Raw genomic sequence first — 22498 nt, forward strand, 5'->3', positions numbered from 1 at the left:
TTTAAGATGTGAAGAAGCAGAAACCATCCTGCGGTGTGGCAAAATTGCTAATGCTAGAAAAACCAGTGACTTGGTAACATTAATCTTTAAACAAATAATTATTTTAACAAAATTACCAGGTGAAATGACTTCCTTTCTACCACATCTAATTTGATAAAATTGTTTTAATTGCCAGAAGACTGGGCAGAAGGCAAGCAGGGCAGGTAGGCCATTGCCAAGGGGCAGGCAGCTAGCAAGGTCATGCCACCAGGGCTCATCAGATGGGCCAGCCCAGGCAGGTGCAGGCAGCAGGACCCGGGCTGGGATCTGGACAGAAGCCTCTCCAGCAAAAGTGGAGGTGGAATTGGGCAGAAGCACCTCAGCCCTGCAATTGTTCTCAGTAGCACCAGGGACAGCTCCTGAGAAGCCTGGTCCTGGAAGTTGTCCAAGCAGATTAATACTCAGGGAAGAACTGGCCAGGCAGGTTTATACCCATAAAGGAGCTGTCCAGGCAATCTGGTCCTCAAGAACTGGCTGTTCCGGCACTGTTCACACTGTCCCAGATCAAATGGCCCTGTGATCTGAATCCAGGCCTGACCCTCAGACACACTGGATGGCTCATGAGTGATGAGGAAAGGCATTAGATGAACAATCGGGGGGGATGGTGAGGGGAGTGGGTGAATGGGCTGCAGGAAGGTGAGAAGGTTAGTAGTTAGAAGGGGCAGGATTCTTCAGTTACCTTCCTCATTCCCACTGGGCCTACTTTTGGCTTGAGCATGGCACTCAGGTGTAGAGTGTGGCCAGGAGCCTAGTTCTCCTTGAATTCATCCTCTCTATGTCCACTTCCCAAGAATAACATCCCTGTCCACTGCACAAGGTGACATCCCATTTCTGACAGAGCAGGGAGAGGACCCAGCAAGACCCCACAGCCATCTCCACTCCTGGGAGTAACCCAAAGATGAAGTCTATCCCAGAGGGTGCCAGGACACCATGACACTGGCTCACATCTCACCAGGCTGAATCTTTTCATAAAAATCAGGTCAGCTGGTTGATTTTCTTGGCCTAGAAATTGGAAAGATCCCTAAAATATAAAACTGTCTGGTTAATTGATGTTTCTGTTCTGTCTTTATCCACATTTGAGATCAAGACAGGCAGCCCAAAGCCAGCAGGAGGGGAAGCACTGCTTTGATGCAGGAAAGTTCCTGCAGATCTGGTTGTAAAAGCTCCATGTTTACAAATGTTCCCAAAGACCCATATTAACTCCTGAGTCCAGAAGAAATTATCTGCATGAAACTGGAGAATTTCACTGTGCCTCCTATCTCTGCAAAGCCTTCCCCTGGTGCCTGTGTGCTTTGCCAGCTGATGTCATGGGTCATTATAGGGAGATAGGAATGTTGGCTACTAAACTAGTCAGTGCATCTCTTTTGTGTATTGCTTATCTCTCACAGTGATTAGCCCTCACTAAAATTCCATGTTGCACATGAAGTCTTCTGCAGCAGAGTTCATAAGAGCTTCCTTGCCTCTTGCCTGTGGTGAGGTGTTCAGGGTATGATTCAGCCCTGGGAGGTACCAGTGATGATGTGTTTTGAAGACAGGTGAGCCTGCCCAGTGTGGCAAGCTGTACCCCACCTGCATTTGTGGTGTGCATTCTCTAACAAGCACCACTGGTGGCCCCCCTTGGTCTGCAGAGCCCTGATTCTATGTAGTGGTATCATGTTCTCCAGGGCCACCCATTGGCACGTCCAGGGCTGTCTGGATTTGGGGAAAACAGCTGGGGTTCAGACTGCATGTTTGTTAGTGCCTCGAGGTTACTGGCCAGTGGGAGCTGGATTCTTATCACTAACAGGGGCTTGGGGATCTCTGCTGTGGCGTTCTTCTGACAAGCAGGGTGGAGCTGGAGCTGATGTGTCCACTGTGTGGCACTGCAGGTGGCAGTTGCTGCTGTCTGCACCATGGAGAGGTGTCAAGACCTACAACAATAGGTTAAAGAAGGCCAAAGGCATAAAGGTATAGCACATCCCACATTACTATGACAACTGATCACAAACCTATGACTCCTTCTCTGCCCCTAGGCTCCTGCCATAGCACTCCAGTGCCTACATAATGAGCATAAATCCCCCACACACCGAACTTTTCCCACCTGCTTCTCAGCAGGGTCCCAGGCTTGCTCTATCTGGATCTTGGGTGGGTTTAGTGGGCAAGGGGGCTGTATGGCTCAATAATCCATGATGGAACTAGCAGGGTGGGCAGGAGCCATGGGTACCTCTTCTGGGGCCTCTGTCAACATGGCATGAGGGGTAGGGTCTCTTGATGGAATACCCATGTTGATATAGTTCTTTCATCCTGCCTATCCCCTCCATACATTCCACAACCTGAGGATCCAGCGAAGGAAAAGAAGGGCCTTTGTGCCTTCTTAAAGAAAGGAAAGGATCTGAAGCCCAGGATGTGGCAGCTGGCCAGACCACAGTGACTTTGGCCTGGGGCCTCAGAGGCAGAGGACAAGGGGTCCTCTCACCAAGCCTGACCCTGTGGTTGGAGAATTCCCACAGCTTGATCCAGAACAGTGGAGCCTGATCGCTCTTTACCTGGAGTCCTAACATGATAGGGACCCACACCCGGCTGAGAGGTCACCTAGATTTGCCTGAACACAGAGCTGTGCAATGGATGCTCTTCAGAGTTGGAGCTCACCTAAGAACCCAGAAGGTTCCTGTTTATTACAAACAGTGGTCAGCAGGAGCTGCATAAAATCACTCAGCAGCCTCCATGTGGCTGTAGACAGAGGCGAGACTCACCCTAAGCTCTCTCAGGGCTCCAGTGAGTGCTATATTAAAGGAACAGCAGCATTAGAATACTTTAAGATTATTAATTTTATTATTTGGTTCTCAAACCTGGCTTCCCCTCGGGGCAAGAACAAGTTTGTTGGCTTAAATCTGTCAGAAATGGTTGGCACAAATTCAGACTGATGCAGGGGGTGGGGGCTGTTGGTTTCCACAGCAACTGAAGAGCCATTTTTAATTCCACTCTGTAAAACATAGCTGCCATACACATGGGGCGGCTGGTGGTCATGGGTCCCAAGCTCTCCAGAGCCAGGCTGCATGCCTCAGAAGCCACCATTTCCAGTCTTTGGGGCTTCTGATTCAGGCTCTCAGTCTCCAAGAAATGGCTGGAAAGCAAGCAGCTGCAGAGACTCTGTAGTGTCCAGGAAAGAGGTCCATCTGGCAAGGACAGCAGCTACGCCTGAGGCCATCCTTATTCCAGAGCTGTAGTGTTTCTCGTAAGCACTGTGTCCTCAGTAGCCTTCGACCCTCCAGGAAAGGGAACACGACTCAGTCAGTGTCCTGAGTGCCCTCAAACATCAGTGAGATCTTCTATTGCCTTAATCTTGCACGCAGCACTGTCCTAAGGCCACTTTGTTGCTTGTCTGTGTCCTGTGTCCTGTTCTCCCATAAACAGTCTGCAAACTCTGGAAGCCATGAGATACAGAGGGAAGCAAGGCCCCCCTCGGCCCCAGGCTCTGGGCCCTTAGCCACTGCAGGCACCTTGGCCTACTCCTTCCAAGCTTGGCTCCACCTGGGGTTTATCCCTAAGGAAGGAGTACCCACTGCAGCAAGCCCTACCGGAGGCTCCACAGGCTCTCCTAGCCACCCTTGGCAGAAAGCAGCAATATCTAACAAGCCACTCCATGTCTTCCTGTCAAGGGGTTTTACATCAGATTCAAAGATTCACAGGCTACTGGGGAGGCCACAAATTTGGCCAAGAGGAAGCTAGAGTTACCTACCCTGCAATGAGACTGTCTGGTGTATCTCTCACAGGACATCCAACAAGCTGAGATTTCTGGAAAGGAGAACAGGGACTGACAGCTATGGGAAGCCATGTACCATACATCTGCTGGAGAAGCCTATAAACTGAGGGAAAAATGCATCTTTGATGCTGATTAAACTACAAATGTACAACATACAAGAGCCATAGTTTCAAAACTGAGCTCTCAGTGCTGTTGGGTTGAGGCTCATAAATGCTTCTTTTGAAGGTTATCAGTCTTTGATGCGTTAGGATTTCTACCAGAAAGTGGTTTGAAGGTGCTGGGGATTTAGCTCAGCGGCAAAAGCGCCTGCCTGGCAAGCGCAAGGTCATGAGTTCGGTTCCCGGTACCGGAGAAAAAACCAAAAAAACCAAAAAACCAAAAACCAGAAAGTGGCTTGAGTGGTGCTGTGGTTCCACCTCCACTGTAAGCTCTTCTGAGTCCTCGCTCAACAAGGCCTTCTGCAGCAGGGATGGGGACAATGGCCTCAGAAGCAACATAGCCACCACCTGTTCACATACAGCCTATGAGCAGGATATTCTTACAGTTTTAAATTGTTGAGAAATTTCAGAAAACTAATGTTTCATTGCACATGAAAACTATGTGAAATTCAATACTTGGTGCCTGTAGATTGCTCTTCATCAGCACCCAGCCATGCCCACTTCTGATTGGTCACCTACACTTCAGTGTGGAGCGCTGCCCAAAAAAGCTGCCCAAAAATGCTGCAGGTAATGGAGATACTGCCCTCCATTTTTCAAACAAACACAAATCGAGGTATTGCTGAGAAGGAGATTTATAAACCTAATTAACATCAGCAACCAGTTGACTGTTCATATCCTAGGTAAAGGAGATTACCCTGGACAACTGGGTAGTTGGCCTGACATCCAGAGCCGAGGCCTCCAGGACAAAGACAGCATCCTACCATGGATGACTGCATCAGCACACACCTGAGACTTCTGTCCTGTCAAACATTGCGTGAGTCAACTCCATGCAACAAACCTCTTCCTCCATGCAACTGTTTTTGATGCAAATGTAGATACCTCTCCTCTGTGTCTCTGCTGGGACCAGGCTGAGATCTTTTTAAGCAATTTTCAGACAAATTTGCCTTGAGTGAGGACTACATGCAAGGGTAGAAGATAGCTTTTCCTCACCTAGGAATTTTATCTTTTCCTCAACAAGAATCCTTATTGGCATATGTTTAAAATGGTCTTAAGTTTTGATTTACTTGATTGCTGTTGTCCTGGTTTTGTCCTTTTTATTTTTTCTTTCCTCTTTCGGCCAGTTAAAAAACAAAGCTGGTCTGCATGTGTTCTTAGCCATGTACCTCTTTGACACCAAGTAGGTACATTTTTTTTTTTTGGCAAAAACTAGGAAAAGTGAACATAATGGTGGGACTGTGTCCCATGGCAATCTGTGAGGCCACAAGACAGAGGCCTCACTGAGGAACAGCATGAGGAAGAGCTCAGGGCTGGGAACTGCCACCTGGTCACCTTGGGACGGGGCGAGTGCAGACATCCCAGGGCTCTGCAAAGGCTGCAGGCAGGCCTAGTGGCAAACACTTCCCCAGACACCACCTCACTGAGGCACAGGACCGTGACTTCCGGCCGCCACTGTGTTGAGAGAAAGAAGGCCTCAGTCTCAAAGTTTCCCTGAGGTCACAAAACAGCCACAGAGCCAACTGAGCTCCCAAGAAAGGTTCATCTGTGGTCCAGCACTAATGACCAGGCAGCTCCCAGGGCAGAAGCAAATGGCAGGGTGGGTGACTGGCAAAGCACACGACTGCTCTGTGCCTCAGTTCCCCTCCCACACGGGTGCTTCTCTGCTTCAAGTTCAGAGTATGGTGAACCATGTGGAGCATGACAGCATCCCTGCCCCCAGCACCACCCCAGAGTAGGTCTGGAGTAGGCGCTCTAAGGATTAGGAAGCGGGGTGGCCACAGAGGGGGTTGAGACAGCTATGAGTGGGCAGAGCTACGTGGTCCAACACCCAGCTCCCATGAAGCCTGAGCCCCAGGCTTTGAATCAGGTTCAACTCAAACCCTCTTACTCTGAAGCCACGGCCCACCCCGGCTCCCGCTTCTCTGTGAGGAAGTTTGGGGACAGCATGCAAACTGTGCAGAGAGCCGGGCACCAGAGCCAGGCATGAAAGCCGGGTAGCCAGGGCCTCCTCTGACCACCTCTGGGGCTCTAGACCACACCAGGATGGCGTGGGAGCCCCTTGAGGGGGAGAGGGGTGGCCTGTGTTGACCCTTGCACCACACACCTGGGTCACCTCCATGGAAATGTGAGGGGCACAGGTGTCAAACAGACCTCCCTAGTCTGGGGTCCATCCTCGCCCTTCTCCCTTCCCCTTTCTCTCAGACCACTGCCCAAGTGACACCAGGGTGCTCCTGGCTTCCTTCCAATCCCTTGGGGCCATCCTGAAAAGTCAGGATACCTCAAGGCCTCCATGACTTACAGAAACCTGGAGGAGAAAAACCCCCCTAGGTTCCCTCCAGTGAAGTTCATGGTTCATTGCTGCATCCCCATAGGGGCACCAGGAGTACCCTGGGATGAAGGGCACCCAGCCGTACCCTGATCAGAAGCAGCATGCCCAGAAGCTGTGGAAGCTGGAGCTGTAGCACCACTCTGATTCTACCTTTGTGATTCGTATTGGCAACACCTACCCTGCTAGGAGTTCCAGCTTCAGGACCCTCAAAATCCAGCATGGCAGGGAACTGAGGATCCTTGGAGCAGATGCCAGCATCTAAACATTCAGGGGAATGAAGTCCCTGCAGAGTGAAGACCAAGGAACGGGAAAGAAGGTATCGGTTCCCTGACTGGGCAGGTCCAAATCATGTTTGGCAGACCTTGATCCTGGCACCACCCAAGGGGCATTAACCTTGTGAAGAGTCCCTAGCCAACCCAGACCCACATCTCAGGCAGCCTAGGCAAAGCTGCCCACTGCGGGTGGGACGAGCTGGCATTCTCTGTCATGACCTTCTTCCGCAGTGCCCTGTTGTGTCACCCAAGCTGCAGGAGAGGGTGCCCCAGATGTGGGATGCTCCCTGCCCAGCCAGACCCTGTCCACATGGAAAGACCAGCCCTGCTGACTCACGCTGGGATGGATTCAGCAGACTTTACCTCAGTTTTGCCGTATTTGAATTTGACAATATTGTAATATAAGGATTATGAAAATTGTTCCAAAATCAATTTCCTTTTTCAGATTTCTGTTCTTGAAGCCCTCAACAGACAAGGACTATCTTTAAAAATGAAATAACATCATCCTGTCCTCCTTTCAGGGAAATGCTTTAATGTGAGTTGTCTGAATCTGTTGGAAGCGAGCGGCAAACCCTGGTCGGTTGTCTCTTTAAATCGGCTCTGCAGTGTGACAGGCGGCTGGCCGGGCTGGCTGGGAAGAACCATTCCCACCCTGCCGCAGGGAGCCCGGCCACTGCTGCCGCCATCCGTGCCTCCCCCAGTCCCCATGGTTACGGCTCCTGCTTCCCGGCCTGTTCCTCATCCCTAGCTGCCGCCACAGAAGACGGGCGAAGGCGGCTGGCATCCCCCAGCAGAATCCTGGAAGCTGCCCGCTGAGCTCGCATTGAGTGCCCGCTCTCCCCGCCTCTGACTCATTCTCTCCAGTGCAGAGCACTATCGCTGCCGCTGTGCACTGGCCACAGCCTGTCGCCAGGCTGCAGCCCTGCAATCTGTTGATAACTCCACTTTGGAGCTCCAGTCCAATGCCTCTTGTGATGGAAAGCTGTTCCCTGCCGACACAAGGAACCCGCCACAATGCACCAGTGACAGGAAGCACAAGATTGGTGCCTCTCCAGCTGTTTTTGCCAAAATAGGTGAGAAGTTGGGCTTTCCTTCTGGGGTCTGGGGGTGCAGGGTCTTTGGGGCAGGGAGACAGTGGGACGAGCGTGGGAAGGCAAAGGTTGAGCTGCTGGTTGCGGTGTCTACTCACCAGCGCTGCTTCTCAGGCAAACATGCCAGCCCAGAGATGAGACAACTCCTGATACTGGGAAGCAGATTCTGAATAACTTTGAATGAAGGGGAGGCACAGAACCACAGCCAAAGCCAAGCAGCTTCCAGCACAGGCACGAGCATCCGTGTGAAGACGCCAGCCTCCGAGTCTGGCCACGATAAGCAGCAAAGGGTTCTGCCTGCCAGGTCAGGCTGTGTGCTGGGAGATTAATTTAGGTTTATTTAATTCTCTTGATTTAAACTGACAGACATGTTTATTTGGCTTTGGGCAGCCCGAAATGATTGAGTTTAGTTCTTGTACTGGGATGGTGAGCACAGATTGATTTTTAAATAAGGAGAGGAAAGGTTGCCCAAGAGGGTAGTGTCTGGCTGCTAGCATGTCCCTCTGAAGTCCCTGAGGTTCACAAGCCCCAGTCTGTCACCTGGATCCCCTGAATATCACAAGCACAGCCTGAGCCAGCCACTCCAACAGGCTGGCCCAGGTCTAGAGGAGCTGAGAGGGGGAAACTTCAGAAGATGCTGGCTGCTCCCTGGCCTGCCAGCACCCAGGTGTTGACCTATAACAGGCATGGGAGACCTCAAGCTAGACAGGAGAAGGGCCCTCTCTGCCTGTGCCTCTGACCAAGTGCTGTCTTTGCAGATGAGTGCAGCTTATGGACCCTCACCCGGCCCATCAGGGTCACCCTGAGGCACACTGCCTTGGAGCTTGACTTATAGCTGCTGTTTGGAACTTTGACCTTCTGGATGGCCATGGAGCCTGGTGGGGAGAAGGGCGCGACATAATCGTCTCTGTGGGCCACACCGCCCCCACCGGTGCTCTCACCTCAGTAACTCTGCAGGGCTCATGGTGAGTACTCCCAGCTCAGTGCAGATCTGCCAGCCAGCCGGCCAGGCCAAGGGCTGTCACCCCTGTTGGAGAAGACCCAGGCCAGAAAATAAGTCGTGGTTAGTCAGTTAGCAGTAGTCTGGCACAAACTCACTCCTGGGGTGGAGAAGGTCCATGGGGCAGAGCAGGGAAAAGCAAGACGTGACAGGGCTTGGGTCTCGGGCTGCCTGTGCGGGTTCCTTTCGCTTGCTGGTTCACTCAGTGCTGTTCATACTAATTAGCTGCAGCCGTACGGCAGTGTGGAATCATTTAATCAAGAGGATGGCGTCCATTCCCAGGACTTGCCTCCATGTTCCAGGGAGCCTTGTCTGGCCCCGAGCTGGGATCCCTTCTATTTGGTGCCCCTTGGCCAGGTTGCAAGGCCTGTCCCATTGCCCCTGCCTAGCAGAAAGTCAGTGGGCTTCAGTAGTCAAGGCAGTGATTGGGAGGGGGAAATAAAAGGTATGATGTGGTCAGCTGGCTGAAGCAGTGTCCGGGGCTTAGTGGGGGCCCATTCCAAAGGCTCCTGCATGGTTTTATTGTGGTTGCTACCAGTCCGGACTGTGGGAAGGTGGACAGGAGAGTAAATAATGCATTGTGTGTGTTTGTAAGGGACAGCTGACAGGGGCACGTGCAGAGAATGCTGATGGCCTGTTAGGACAGCGCCTTCGCGGCCCAGACGCTGCACGAGCACCTCAGTACAGGCCAGAGTGTCTGCCTCATGAGGCAGCGTTCTGTCTGAGTCACTATTGCATTTTCTTCTTGCTGGAGTCAGAATGTCCAAATGAGAGATGCTTTCTGCCAAAATCCAGCATCACCTTATACTGCTGCTCTGAGCTCTGAGGCTGAAGGCCATCAACAGCCTCCCTCTCAGATATCTGACAAGGTTACTGGACAAGACCCAGGCAGCTGTCTGAGGACAGCAGGCTGGCCCTGGGGCTCTTTCACTGTTGTCTCCAGATGCCCCACCCAACATGGCCACCAGCCTTCTGTTGGCATTATCCGTGGCTTTCTGTCTTCAAATTTAGTATGTTTTCAAAATGGAAATCAGCCCTTGGCAGGTAACAGGCCAACTGAAAGTTCTTTAGGAGGCAAGAGCAGCCATAACACCACCTCTTGGGACCTTCAGTGGGGGTGGAGTGGGGTCCAGGATCCTGGCTCAGACACACCTGTCTCCAGCCTAGAGAACCTTCAGATAATCTCCTATGCATAGGCTCCCATCCAGGAAGAGCACCACCTTCGCCTCTCCCTGTCAGTCAGTCCACGCAGGGGACCCACCTTGGTCCCTCACAGCCCCGTGGAAATCTTTCTTCTACACCAGGGCCTGCCTGGTCCAACCAGCTCTATGCTGCCCATCAAGGCACCTCCTGCCTCACACGGTAAAGATGGCCAGTCAGCTGCACCTGCAGAATGTGGAATTTCAGCAATGTGTTGGGCTATTATTCTTAATAAATAACATTTACATTAACATTTTCCTTGTGAGAATGTCTGAAAAGCACAGAAAATATGTGGGGTTGCATGATTCTGGGGCACCTACTTTCTGAATGTCTGGAGACTGTGCTGCAGATGCTTGGGCAAGCGCACCTAAGCCCAGGGACAAGGAAGGGTAAGGTGGTCCTGGCCCTGCTCAACCTCAGCTAATGCATCATGGTCACCAGCATGATGTCCACTGGAACGTCCCTGACATCTGTCCAGAAGCAAGCAGCCTGCTCAGCTCCCCATTGCAAGCTGTAGCTCATGTTCTTCTGAACACAACAGTGCTGGATTCTGAGCCTCTTCCAACAAGCCTGCGGCTGTGCCATGTTCCACTCCCTGGGCATGCTCCTTTCCCTGGCTGTGCTCCTATCTGGCTCTTTGCCCTCCAATGGGACAGTGAGTCACTCCTCTCCAGAGTGGCCATGTCCTACAGGACTCACATCGGATATGTGAGGCCAAGGGCACCTCCACCCATGAGTGGTACATCTGCCTCACAGTTGATGATAAACAAAGCAGACACAGTCTAGCTTGTTTCTGCAATATGTGCTGTTATTGTTTAAATCCAGCAGACACTGAGATACATATGATTTTGTACTCTGTCATCTGTAATCCTCATACTTAGCTCCAAGAAAGTGTGTACTTAAAGGGAAGGAAATGTGAATTTCCTGTGAAAATGTGAATTTTTACTGTGAATTACAGTAAAAATTATTCAGGTCTTGGTATTTTTTTTTTTCTTTCCACTTTCTTGAGAATTTCTGAGTCTGGTGAACTGAAGAAGGAACCTTTTACACACACAGGTCTGGTCTTCTTGGTGTTAAGAATTAAATAGAATAGATAGTGTGATGGGTGCGAAATAGTGGGGGGGGTGCAGGATGGCATGTAGGCTAGTGCAGGATGATGTGGTGTGGTTTGATGTGGCGTAGGATGGTGTGGTGTGGGATGGTGTGATGAAAGATGATGTGGAGTGGGATGGTGTGTTGTATATGTGTGATATAGTGTGGTGTGGGATCAAATAGTGTGGTACAATATGAGATGGTATAAGATGATATAGGGTAGTGTGGTGCGAGATGGTATACCATGGTATACCACGGGGTGGAATAGATGTTGGAGTGTGGAACAGTGTGGAATAATGTGGTGTGTGTAGGATATTATATGTAGAAAGATGTAGTATAAATTGCTGTGGTATAGAATGGTGTGGCATAGGTTAGTGTGAAATGAGATGGTAGAGTTTGGCATGATGTAGGATGAGGTAGTATATGTAGGATAGCATATGTGGAATGGTGCATTTAGGATGGCATACACAGTGTGGTATATGATGTGGTATAGGATGGTATATATTGGATGGTGTGAGGTAATATAGTGTATGTAAGATGGTGCCTGTAGGGTGGTGTGGTAGCCTCCTGGCACTACTTATTCCTGGTAGTTGCAGATTTGAGTCAGGCTGATCAGATGTGCCTCCCGACCCTCTAGTGTTTTGCCAGTGCTGGGGCACCATGTCTGGATTTTAGCGGCTTTGCTTTGGTGTGTTAACTTCCAGCAGCAGGGCTTGGAAGCCCAGACAACTTGCCGGATCTCCACTTGCTCTGGATTCAGGGTTGACCTTACTGACAGTGGAATGGTTTTTGCCACATTGTTCAGAGGGCCCAAGGCAAGGAGAGTCAGAAGCCAGGCCTGGTCCAGCTGCCTGGGGTAGTGGAGAACCCCAGTACACAGTGCATTAAAGTACCCTTGTGGCTATTATTTCCCTTTACACACATCAATGCCCCCCATTTAAAAAAACAGATGGGATTAAGACCCCATAGGGACCAGGCAGATAGATGGAGGGTGGAGACCTCTGACCCCAGAACTATAGCTCCATAGGATGCAGGCAAGCCAGAGGGAAGAGCCATTTCCCTGCAGCACCCCAAAATGTGAGTCAGAAAGGCTGGGAGCACAGGAGACACCCATGTGAGGTCAGTTTTGGAAGGACCAGAATCAGGACCTGGACAAAGAAAGGGGGTAAGACAGTCACAGATCTACACTGTTAGAAAATGTGTGACCCTCATGTGCTGATTTATGGGCCTTCATAGAGGCCCACAAAAGATTGTATGTCACAATTACAAACGTTTCAGAACATTTAACAAATTTTCAGTCTGTTGATTTTTATTCAGTCTAATATCTAAATTACTAAAAACTTCTAAATTTACCTTTATCTCAAAGATGGAGTTTGTTGTCCCACCCAACATTTTCCCTTAAATTATGAAATTTAAGCAAGTAACTTCCAGTCTAGAAGTCTGTCTGATATTTTAACATGTTTCTCTCCAAATCTCTTTATAATTTCTCTAGCCTATGTACCCCTTCAAAAAGAGAACCAGAACAAACTATATTTATGTAATGTCCAATTAGAGTAATTTGTTTCTCAAATGAGAAATTATTTATCTTCTGCCTTTCCCCCAAACACTTTCATGAAAGGTTGCTAGATCAATAAAATGCAATTATCATTAAAAAGACAGACAAGGAAATGCATAAGGCTGTAATTAAATCAACCTGAGTTGGCACAGAACCAGGAAGAAGAACCAGGGAAAACCCAGTTAATGCCTCAGCTGGAGCCAGCAAGGCTGGCCAATGGACCCCTCACTGCAGGATGGAGTGTGACTTCAGACAGTGGCATTTGAAGAGGGCACTTTCCCACATCTCGCTGTCACAAAAGGGCAGCATTTTTATCAAACAATTGATACATCACTGTTTGACCACTTTCTTCCCATCTCTCCGCCTTTTTGTCCTCCTGAACACCTGATTCAATTTGCAGAAAACACCAAAAAAGGGTACATCCAACCAAAATAAGAGAAAAATGTAAAAGGAAGCCATGATTCAAGAAGGGGAGAGAATACAAATTGCTGCCTGTCGGGGCCAGGATGCTAGTGGGACTATTAGCTATAAGGCCAGCCCACAGAAAAGGGGACATCCACATTTCCCAAGAGAGAGGAGGACTTTCCAAAGTGGCTTCTGCAACCAGGCCCTCCTGTATGCACAGAAAGGAGCAGCGTCCCAGCCTCTGGCCTTTGTCCTACCCCTGAGGATGCTCTGGCTGTTTCCCCAGTCATCTGACCTAGAGCCATGCTCATTTACTGTTGCTGCTCCAAAGAGTGCTGTGGTTTCACAGCCTCAGAGGGACTTGTCCACCCATCAGGAAGATTCTGTCTAACCACATACTAGATCATCATCATAATTTTGCCTGAGGAACATTTGCACGGTAGACTCTTCCGAGAGGAACTTGCCCATGTGTGAACTTTAAAATATAAAATATATCTCTATTTTGCATTACCTACTTTGAATTTTAAATGTCACCTCTAAAAATGTAGAAAGTCACTGCTGATAACTGTAATTTGGAGAAAGAAAAAATAAGAAACCAAATCAAATCCCTGTTTCTTACAAAGCTCATTGCTGACCCCCAAGGCATCTTGTCCATAGTCACAGAAATGTCCTCACATAGGTGATGGTGATGCGCCCCTCCCTGGCTTCTCAGACTTATGGACGCTCACCTCAAAACTGGGCCTTCAGACAAGAATCAAGTCCCCTCCCCTAAGCAGATGCAGCCTTCAAGTCCAGCCTCCTGCATAACCCAGCTACGTGGCATTTCTCACACCTCTGCCTCCTACACTGGCTCCTTGAGAGGTCTGCATGTTGCACAGGTGTGCCTGTTGCATGAGGCACTGTTTTGACTTTTCCTTTGGCTTCCAGGAAGGTGCTTTGTTATGCTATTTAAAACCTACAGATAAGATGCTTCCAAATGCAAGCTCTCTTCTATGTAGGCCCTGGGGACAGATGTGATGGGATACAGTTCTCAGACAAAGGACATCAGGGACATTTCAAGTACTGCTTTGGTTGTACAAGCTAAGCCATCCACCCACCATGACCATCCTGCCCCCCAGGTCCCTCCCCCAACAGGACAGGAATCTGAAACTAACCAAAAGGCCAACCCAGAAGGTATTCGCTCCACAGTGACAGTGGCCCCGAGGAAGCCTGTGGAGGACTTGGGAGCCCTGGGCCCTTCAGGATTGGTGCAAAGTCCTGGTTCTGGGTGACCATAGAGGAAACGTCCTGGTAGCATCAGAGCATACTGCAAAGCTGAGCTGAGTCATGAGTCTGGGTGCTTGGTGTCCAGGAAGGAAGAGCAGACACAACCCTGGTGAAACAGTCCCACTACTTCTCCCCGCCCCACAGGTGCCCGTTGTTGCTCAAAGGCTCCTCCTGGCAAGTGTTGGCTGCCCACATTCCTTGAACTGGATTCAAGGAGCACACAACACTGGAAAACCCTCTCACATATATCTGAAAGTAGTTATAACAGTGGCCAAGGTGGGTCAGTGTCATGGGCGGAAAGCTACTGACTCCCATGAAAAGACCCACGTGTACAAGAATCTGGGGACACCACTTATGCCCAGTTTGAACTTCAAGTCTTAAAAGTGCCTTAGGGCTTTCCCACCTCTCAGAAACACAGAATTTGTCAGATAACTTCATGTCAGGACTGCACCAGGAAACATGCTTTCCTATAACTTCTGGAATTATTTCCATTTGCCAACAAGTGACTGAACCACGACAGACACAGAATAATGACTTTCACACTCAGAAGGCCACAGAAGGGGCCCCCATCACCAGATGCCAAATATGCCAGAAGGTGGGCGCTGAGGAAAGATTTGTGAGAGCTACCTCTGCAGGTCAAGTGTCCAGGAGGAAGCAGCCACTTAGGTGCCCCTGGATGGGGCCCTGAGCCCACCCTGCAGCAGGAGGCATCTGATACTTTGGGGTCTGGGACTGTCCTCTTTACAAAGGTGGAGGGGGCAAGGGCAGGGATCTCCAGGCAGCCTTACCTTCTCAAAACCCCTCAGAGGCAGGGGGCACTGCCCACACTCCTGGAGGAAGTGCCCTGGGGTGAAGAGACGAAGGCCAGGACAGGGCTTCCCTCCTAAGTAGAACCAGACTTCAGGGATCCAGGCCAGAGGGCCTTCCCAGTGCCTCAGGCTAAGGATGGCCAGACTACTGGTCAATCAGGAGCAGGCTGGCCTTGAGATCTACTGAAGAGGTTGCTTCAAACCATGGTACCCTGATACCTTGCAGCTGGTAGCTCCATCATGAGCTTATGATCTGATGATAAGATGGGCTACAAGGCACCTGGAGTCCTGAAGCCCCATGTCATCCAGTCATTTATGCTCTGCTTAGGTCCACTCCTGCCCCTCCTGCCCTGCACTATCCATGGTCCAGAGACTAAAGGATTGGGGAGCAGCAATCCCTAACATCCCACCTGACTAAGACATCTCCCTAGGACTGTGGGACCAGAGACTTGGCCCTCTGCTTGAAGCATGAGGATGAGGGCACCACCCCACGGGGCCCACAGGGGGCAAATCTCCAGCAGCTCTAACATTATTCAACTGAGACATTCAGTTTTCCTCTTCCACAGAGAAAACATGCTCTCCTTTGAACCAGGACCTTGAACCCTTTACTTTGGCTGTGATGCACAATGGGGTTGGGGATATCAGAAATGAGAGCAAGGTCCTCAGTCCTATGTCTATTTTTTATAACAATTTCTCTTTCTCCATCAGCTTGAGTCAACAGCACTCAGATCTGCTAAAATGTGATACACAATCCCCCTGGGAGACATTTAAAAGCAGAATGTCAAGGGGTATGAGGTTCAGAAGTGGGTTGGGGAAATTTGATGTTTCACTGCCTTTCCGGAGGCCCCATCCAGACACCCGAGCAGGCGTGCTGCCAACAGACAAGTACGTATCAGAAGCCAGTGCTGCGCCCTGCCCTCTGCCAGCAGCATTTGACAGAAAGGGAGGTAGAGCCAGGCGTCTGGCACTACAGAAATGCTACCTCCCTCTGGGAGCTGCTTTCAAAGCCACATATAGACACTCTTGGCTGAGCAGACCTAGGAGAGGAAAAGACCAACCCTGTGCAGGTGACTGGCTCGCTGCAGACCCCCTCTGTGAGCACCCATTGACCAGGGTCTTTCTCAGCCACCAGTCTGCCCTACTGAGTGATTGACAAAGCAAAGCTCAAGTCAGAAAGTACCTTGAGCCACTCGGAGTAGGGAGGCTGAACCTGAAGGTGAGAACTAGGGTAACTGGCTGTGTGTATAGACCCTTGGCTACACAGTCACCCCCGGTCTCTGCTTCCTTTCTAGGATTTGAAGACTGTCCTCTCCCTGCCCCAGTACCCAGGGGAGTTCCTGCACCCTGTGGTGTATGCATGCACTGCGGTCATGCTGCTGTGCCTCCTTGCCTCCGTTATCACCTACATCATGCACCAGAGGTAAGGCTGGCACAAGGGAGTGGTATCCTGCTACCAGATACCACGCTTTTAGCCTCAAGTGCAAACCCCTGACACAAGACCTCCCCCAGTCCACATCGCAAATGTTCCTGGAAGGTATTCCACACACCGCACACCAGCTCAAGACTGTCCACACCCAGGGTGCCTATCATGGCAGCCAGCAGGGGACGGTGCCCAGAGAAAGTCCACCTCTTCCATTCTGGACCTCCATCAGGTCTTTGCAACAGCAGCCTCCATGTTCTTGTCAAATTAAGTGAAGCACCTTTCTAAATGGGGCATTGATTCAGGTACACTGAGGCCCTGCCCAGAGGCCTGTAAAACCTTTGATTGTACCTTTGCATTGTGTCTGTTTATCCAGGAAGAGGAGAAAAGTCAGATTTATACTTCTGAGCTTGCTTTTGGCCCCCTGGTCTGAAAGCAGGAGTGAGGGTGTACTCACTGCATTGCTTGGAGATGTACTGGAAGGTATGAGGAAGGGTCCCAGCCACAGCCACAGTCCAACCCATAATCAAAGTCATGGGTAATGCCCAGACCTTGGCCGTCAGCACAGGCATGGCAAAAAGCTTGAGTGTATCAAGACTTAGGTCATGGTAAGAAGCTCAGGCTCACCGGAGGCCATGGTCGTAAGGCGGGGGTGAGCAGGTCCAAGGCCACATTCGTAAGAGAGGTCTAGGAGAGTGCAAAGCTGTTGTCTTAGCCTGTTTGGGCTGCTATAAAAAATTACTACACACTGCGAGGTTTATGAACAATTGTGTAGGATGGAAATCGAGTTCTCACAGTTCTGGAGTTTGGCACCTAAGTCCAGAACAAGGTGCCATCAGATTTAGTTTCTGGTAAGGGCCTTTTCCTGGTACCTGGTGCCATTCCTTTACCCTCTGACCTCACATGGTGAAATGGGCAAGGCAGCCTTCCGAGGTCTCTTACAAAAACACTAATCCCAGTTATAAGGGCTCTACTCCAACACCTAATTTCCCAATACTGTCACACTGGCATTTAAGTTTCAACATATGAATTTGGGAGTAATGTGTACATTTAGACCATAGAAGCTGTGATTATGGGAAGAAACCTGGACCTGTTCAAGGTTATGATGAGGTCATAGTTATAAGTTAATCAATATCAGTTCTAGCCATGGCCAGCTGGGCAGAACCTTAGACATGTTTCTGACCATGGTGATGTTCTTAGCCATAGACAATGTCCCAGTCCAAGCCGTAGGCACTGCGATTCCTGGAGTCATGCTCACAGTTACATAGCCATCCCCATCTTCCTGAGGAGCAGACATCTATGCAGAGAGGGCAGAATGCCTTCTGGGAGTCAGGGGCATGACTTCTATCACTGAGACTGTGGATAAGGTATAGTCTCGGGGCCTTAACACTTTCACTGTTAAATGATCAATTTAGCCAAGAGTCTGCAAAAGCCCTACCAGGCACAGCACTCTAAGGTGATCTACCCACAGCTGTCCAATGGCAGCCCACCAAGCTACACACAGCACAGTCATCTCTCTGCCCCATGATCTGGTCCTTTGGACATGTTGCTCCCAGGCCCTCTAAGGGCTCGCTGTTCCTGCTGTGAACAGAGCTTTGCATTTGGACAAGAGTGCCTGTTTCCATGCTGTTCCTTGAACTGCTGGTTCCTAATGTGAAATCCCCATTTCCCACAGTGCCATCCGGATCAGCAGGAAAGGCCGGCACACACTCCTGAACTTCTGCTTCCATGCAGCTCTGACCTTCACTGTGTTCGCAGGTGGCATCAACCGCACCAAATACCCGATCCTGTGCCAGGCGGTGAGTGCTGTCTGTGTCTCACTGGGCCACAAAAATGAGTGTTTATCAACATTCCTACCAAAGGGGAAATGTGTGCTAACTGTCTTGTTCATGAACTAATACTTTAGTATTCGCTCAGCTGTTGCTTATGAAGTTAGGCACGTATCTAGCAGGTCTCTATTACAGTTTCACTCCATCTGAAGCCAATTGTTTTTCTCAGCATTTGATTGTATAAAACATTTTATTTTCAATTGGACCAGCTTGTCCTGAGACCTACGTGATATGCAGCTCCAGCGATGGTGAACCTTTTAGAGCTTTGAATGATAGAAAAAAGCCCACTGCGGCACGTGTGCCACAGATTCACCACTGCTGATCTAGGCATTTACTGTTCAGCAAATGGTGACCTTCCTGAGAATTGGGCACAGCTGCTTTTCCTGAAGAAACCGGCAGGGCAGGATCAGGAGGGGCCAAGTGAAGCCTCTTAGAGGCCAACCTTACCTTGCCATCAGAAGGAGGGGCTGTGGCATTTGGAGGTTGCCAGATTGTCCTCAGTGGGCAGTACCCTTGGCAATTCTGTCCTATCTCAGGGAAAGGGAGATCTTGGAAGGATCTGAGAGCTGACAAATGGGTCTTCCTTACACTGGTGATTTAGTTTGGTTTAAAAGAAGGAAATATAAAATACCTCTGGCGTGTGGCAGAACCCATGGTAGAGACCCTCCCATGAAAACCAAGCCTAGTCTTGCTCCCATTGGGCTGTGGTTCTGGACCCAGGAGGAGAGCCCAGCTATAGTTCCAGGGTAGCACCTGTATGCACATCCAGCCCCCAGGCTGGCTCTGTGCCCACAGGTGAGACCAGGACCAGGGACCCAGGGAAACTTACCAAAGACTCCTGCAGTTTCCGTCACTTCATGGGCCAGTATCTGACTGGGCTCATGTCATCCTCAGGCACTATCCTGCTTCTTTGCCCCTTTGTTATTGTGAACTCAACCAAAATCTATTGACAGCCACCGATGCAGCCTTCACCCAGCTACCTTGGGCCTGTGTGACCCCATACTGATGTCAATGACAATTAACCACCCCCTGACTTCTTCACCTGCAGAGATGGCCATAGGCAAGACTCACCTTGAAGTGTCTGTGGGCAAGAAGCCCTTCCCACAGAGGTGCCTCAGGGAAAATCCAGGCTGGGAGCACATGCCTCCCTCCCTGTGTAGGGAGCCACCTGACGCTGGCCTGGCACAGTCCTGGGGCTCCATACTTTCCCAGATGATCCAAGTTGAGGCTGGGAGTATGAGCCAGTTGCCCATGTCTGGGAGGCACTGCTACAGCCCCAGAGCCGTGGGCATCAGAAGATGCCTGGAATGTGCGCCTGCATGTCATGTCCAAACCCCGCTGAGGCATCAGTCTGCAGAACAGTTGGCGGCACAAGCATGAAGGGAGGCTGAGGGGAGGGGCAGATAGTTTCTGCCTTCCAGACTCTCACGAGCTGGAAACAACCACAGGGAGCACAGGAAGCCCCATTTATGCCTTGCTGTAAATGCCTGCCTGGGAGCTATCTGAAAAACAATCAAGTGGGTCGTTATTTTTATGACTGCACTTTGCTACCAGGAGCTCTACAGCTAGGACCGGCCAGCCATACAGCCCACTGGAATCACCTCAGGATTTCAGACAAACCCTCCTAGGAGCCTGCATCAAAGCTGTGACTGTCCCCATGCTCTGACCAGCTCAGACAAGGCTCCTGGAGGCCAAGTGTCCCATGGAGTTCAAAGGCCACATGAAGGCCAGCAGAGATGTTTGGTAAGGAGGAGGGCGCGAGGGCGGGTCTGGAAGGACCTGCAGAGTTCACCTCTCTAAAGGAGCTCATGCTAACATGGGAAATGTTCAATCCATTGTGACAACCCTCGAGATCCCCATCAGACAGAATGACCTCTGCTTGGTGGCATAGGAAAGATTGTGGCCCTTCAGATGCTGTCTTGATCTCCTGATTTCCAGAACATACCAGGCCACTCACTCACCCACTCACTTGGCAAACATAACAACCTGGTACTGGGACTTGCTGTGGGTGCACAGAACAGTCAGAAACACACCCACTGGGCTTGCAGTATGGAGCCACCACTGGGGTGGGGGTGTGCACAAACACAGCAACAAGTCATCAGTGCACTGGAAGATGCTGAGCTGCTAATAGTAGGAGCAGAGTCAGGCTCAGGTCAACAGAGGCAACAGGGGCTAAGGACTGCAGCTCTAAATGAATCTGCCAAGCCCCGAGGTAATAATTCCCATCACACCTAGATGTTTAACCCCGCTATGCCTGTGGACAGAAATGTGAGTGTCTGTTACCACTGACGGCTTGTAGGCCAGAGCCCAGGCAGTTTCTGATCTGTAGCCTGGCAGGTATGGAGGAAAGCAGGCCCAGTTCACCCATCACAGCATCTACATCCATCAAATGCTGAGAGGGAGACCCCTGAGGAGAAGCAAAATAAAAGCCAGATTGTTGAAAGCTAGAGCTGCCTCCTCCTCTACCAACAACCTGTGACCACCACTTCCAGGCCCTTCCTCCTGTGGCTCAGCATCACAGCAGAACAAACAGGAAAAGTGGTCCAGAACTCTGGATGGCTGGAGAGAACAGACAGTTGTTATGGCAACAGAAAGATGACCGTGAGTCTCATTAAAGTACTAAGTGACATCATAAACAAAAACAGACGGCTGCCGATGATCCCACATAATGAATGTGCGTCAGCACTGGCCCTGGGTCTGGAAGCGAGGGAGGGCAGCCTGCTTGCCGCCTCCTTTCTTCACTGCAGTAGAGTGCTCTCTGGAAGCCAGCACAGCATCCCTGTGACCTCCTCGTGTGTCTAGCCTAAAGTGGGTGTTTGGGAGACAGAATTCTGCCATTTATACCTTCTTGTGACCCCAAACCTACACACACTTAAGCAAGGCTTAGGCAGAGGAGGAAAAAGCCGACATCCCAGCTCAATTACTGTCCTCTTGGCAACATTCCCCACCCTCCTCTAGGCCCTGAGTCAGTGTACCAAAGCTGAGGATCAGGCTTCTTCTTAGGATAGGCCTCCTGATGCTTCTGTTTGTACACAATAATGATAGCCACCCTACAGATTCCTGAAAAGAAAGAGGGACCTTCCTTCAACTCAGGGCCAGGCCAGCTTGGTCACCTTTGCCCCAACTGCTTTCCAATGCAGAGAGGTCTCATTGGCAGGTTCTGGCACCTCCCGCTCTCAGGCAATCCAGGGTAAGGCCTGTGTGCTCAGAGGCCCACACAAGCACCCCCAAGCTGAGGGTGAGGAGAGCCAAGGAAAAGACAACTCACAGGACACAGGAGCTCTGCATGGAGAGCGCATTCAAAACCATAAACAGTTTTTTGATCTTTGCACCCTACAAAATCCTCAACAATCATTGCAGAGTTTGCTCATAAGTAAAAATTGAACTCTGGATTTGATAAATCATTGTAATGGTGCAATGTTAACTTCATTCAGGGAATCTCTGTATTCCTTAAACATTTATGTCCTTTCCAATTATAACAGTATTTTACTTGTCATTTTGAAATGTCAGGTTATTACCTCTAAGGTAACCTCGTTTTATGGAATCAGATGGAGATGAAGGAGCGTGGAATGCATAATTAGCTAGCGCCTAAGTGCTGTGGATGGGACTTAACTTGGCTGTTTCCATAGTAATGAGTCACTCTGACATGCATGGTTGGGTCCTCCGAGCCCATCCCTGTAGTACTTTTTCCTACATGAAATGACACAGATAATGGCACATTGGGCGCGCTCTGCTGCACAGCAGCGCCCTCCTTCCACTTGGTGGACCTGCAGGCGGGGGCTCACAGGGAGGGGTGTGCACACAGGGCCCACATGGGGGAATGGCATGGACACCACTTGGACACCAGTACGCAGACCCTTGGGCTCCTCGCTGACTCCACGCCACCTCTTGCAGATGGAGAGCAAAACACAGCAGTTCGAGGGTCTTTGCCACTCCTGTGGAGTGTCCCTCCATCTTCCTACTAGTCTTATTTCTTGTCACTAAAGGGCTGTAGAGAGGCTGCTGGGGCTCAGCCCACTGAGGCTTGCAGAAGGCTGGGCTACGCTCTGCAAGTCAGCGACTCTGGGGCAGGTGGTGGCAGAGGTGGGCCTGGCTGATGACTCTCCCCTCCCAGGTGGGCATCGTGCTGCATTACTCCACACTCTCCACCATGCTGTGGATTGGAGTGACCGCCAGGAACATCTACAAGCAAGTGACCAAGAAGGCCCTGCCATGCCCAGGCGCAGACCAGCCACCGTTCCCCAAGAAGCCCCTGCTCAGGTACCCAAGCCCCCCTCCATTCCCTGGATCCCAG

At 50.5% G+C, this 22498-nt stretch overlaps 1 protein-coding gene and 1 long non-coding RNA gene across 3 annotated transcripts in view; one reads left to right on the forward strand and one right to left on the reverse strand.

The window, feature by feature from the left end:
- Positions 1-2853: 2853 nt before the first annotated feature.
- Positions 2854-19098, reverse strand: LOC102028746. The gene is made up of 5 exons (XR_263672.1): positions 19034-19098; positions 8570-8655; positions 7727-7945; positions 6444-6548; positions 2854-3813 (listed from the first exon to the last, which is right to left on the reverse strand). It is a non-coding gene; the product is annotated as an uncharacterized LOC102028746 (long non-coding RNA).
- Positions 6952-22498, forward strand: part of Adgra1 (adhesion G protein-coupled receptor A1) — a 39723-nt gene continuing 24176 nt past the window's right edge. The window contains exons 1-5 of one of the 2 annotated variants that reach the window (XM_005402051.2): positions 6952-7610; positions 8387-8593; positions 16248-16375; positions 18051-18174; positions 22319-22464. In XM_005402051.2, coding sequence (XP_005402108.1) covers positions 8591-8593; positions 16248-16375; positions 18051-18174; positions 22319-22464 — 401 coding nt within the window. In that variant the 5' untranslated portion in view covers positions 6952-7610; positions 8387-8590. Of the gene's footprint in view, positions 7611-8386; positions 8594-16247; positions 16376-18050; positions 18175-20876; positions 21013-22318; positions 22465-22498 lie in introns of those variants that run through there. The other variant, XM_005402052.2, reaches the window with a different exon arrangement.

This window comes from Chinchilla lanigera, unplaced genomic scaffold (genome assembly GCF_000276665.1).
Source record: "Chinchilla lanigera isolate Chin_1 unplaced genomic scaffold, ChiLan1.0 scaffold00076, whole genome shotgun sequence".
Classification (NCBI taxonomy): domain Eukaryota; kingdom Metazoa; phylum Chordata; class Mammalia; order Rodentia; family Chinchillidae; genus Chinchilla; species Chinchilla lanigera.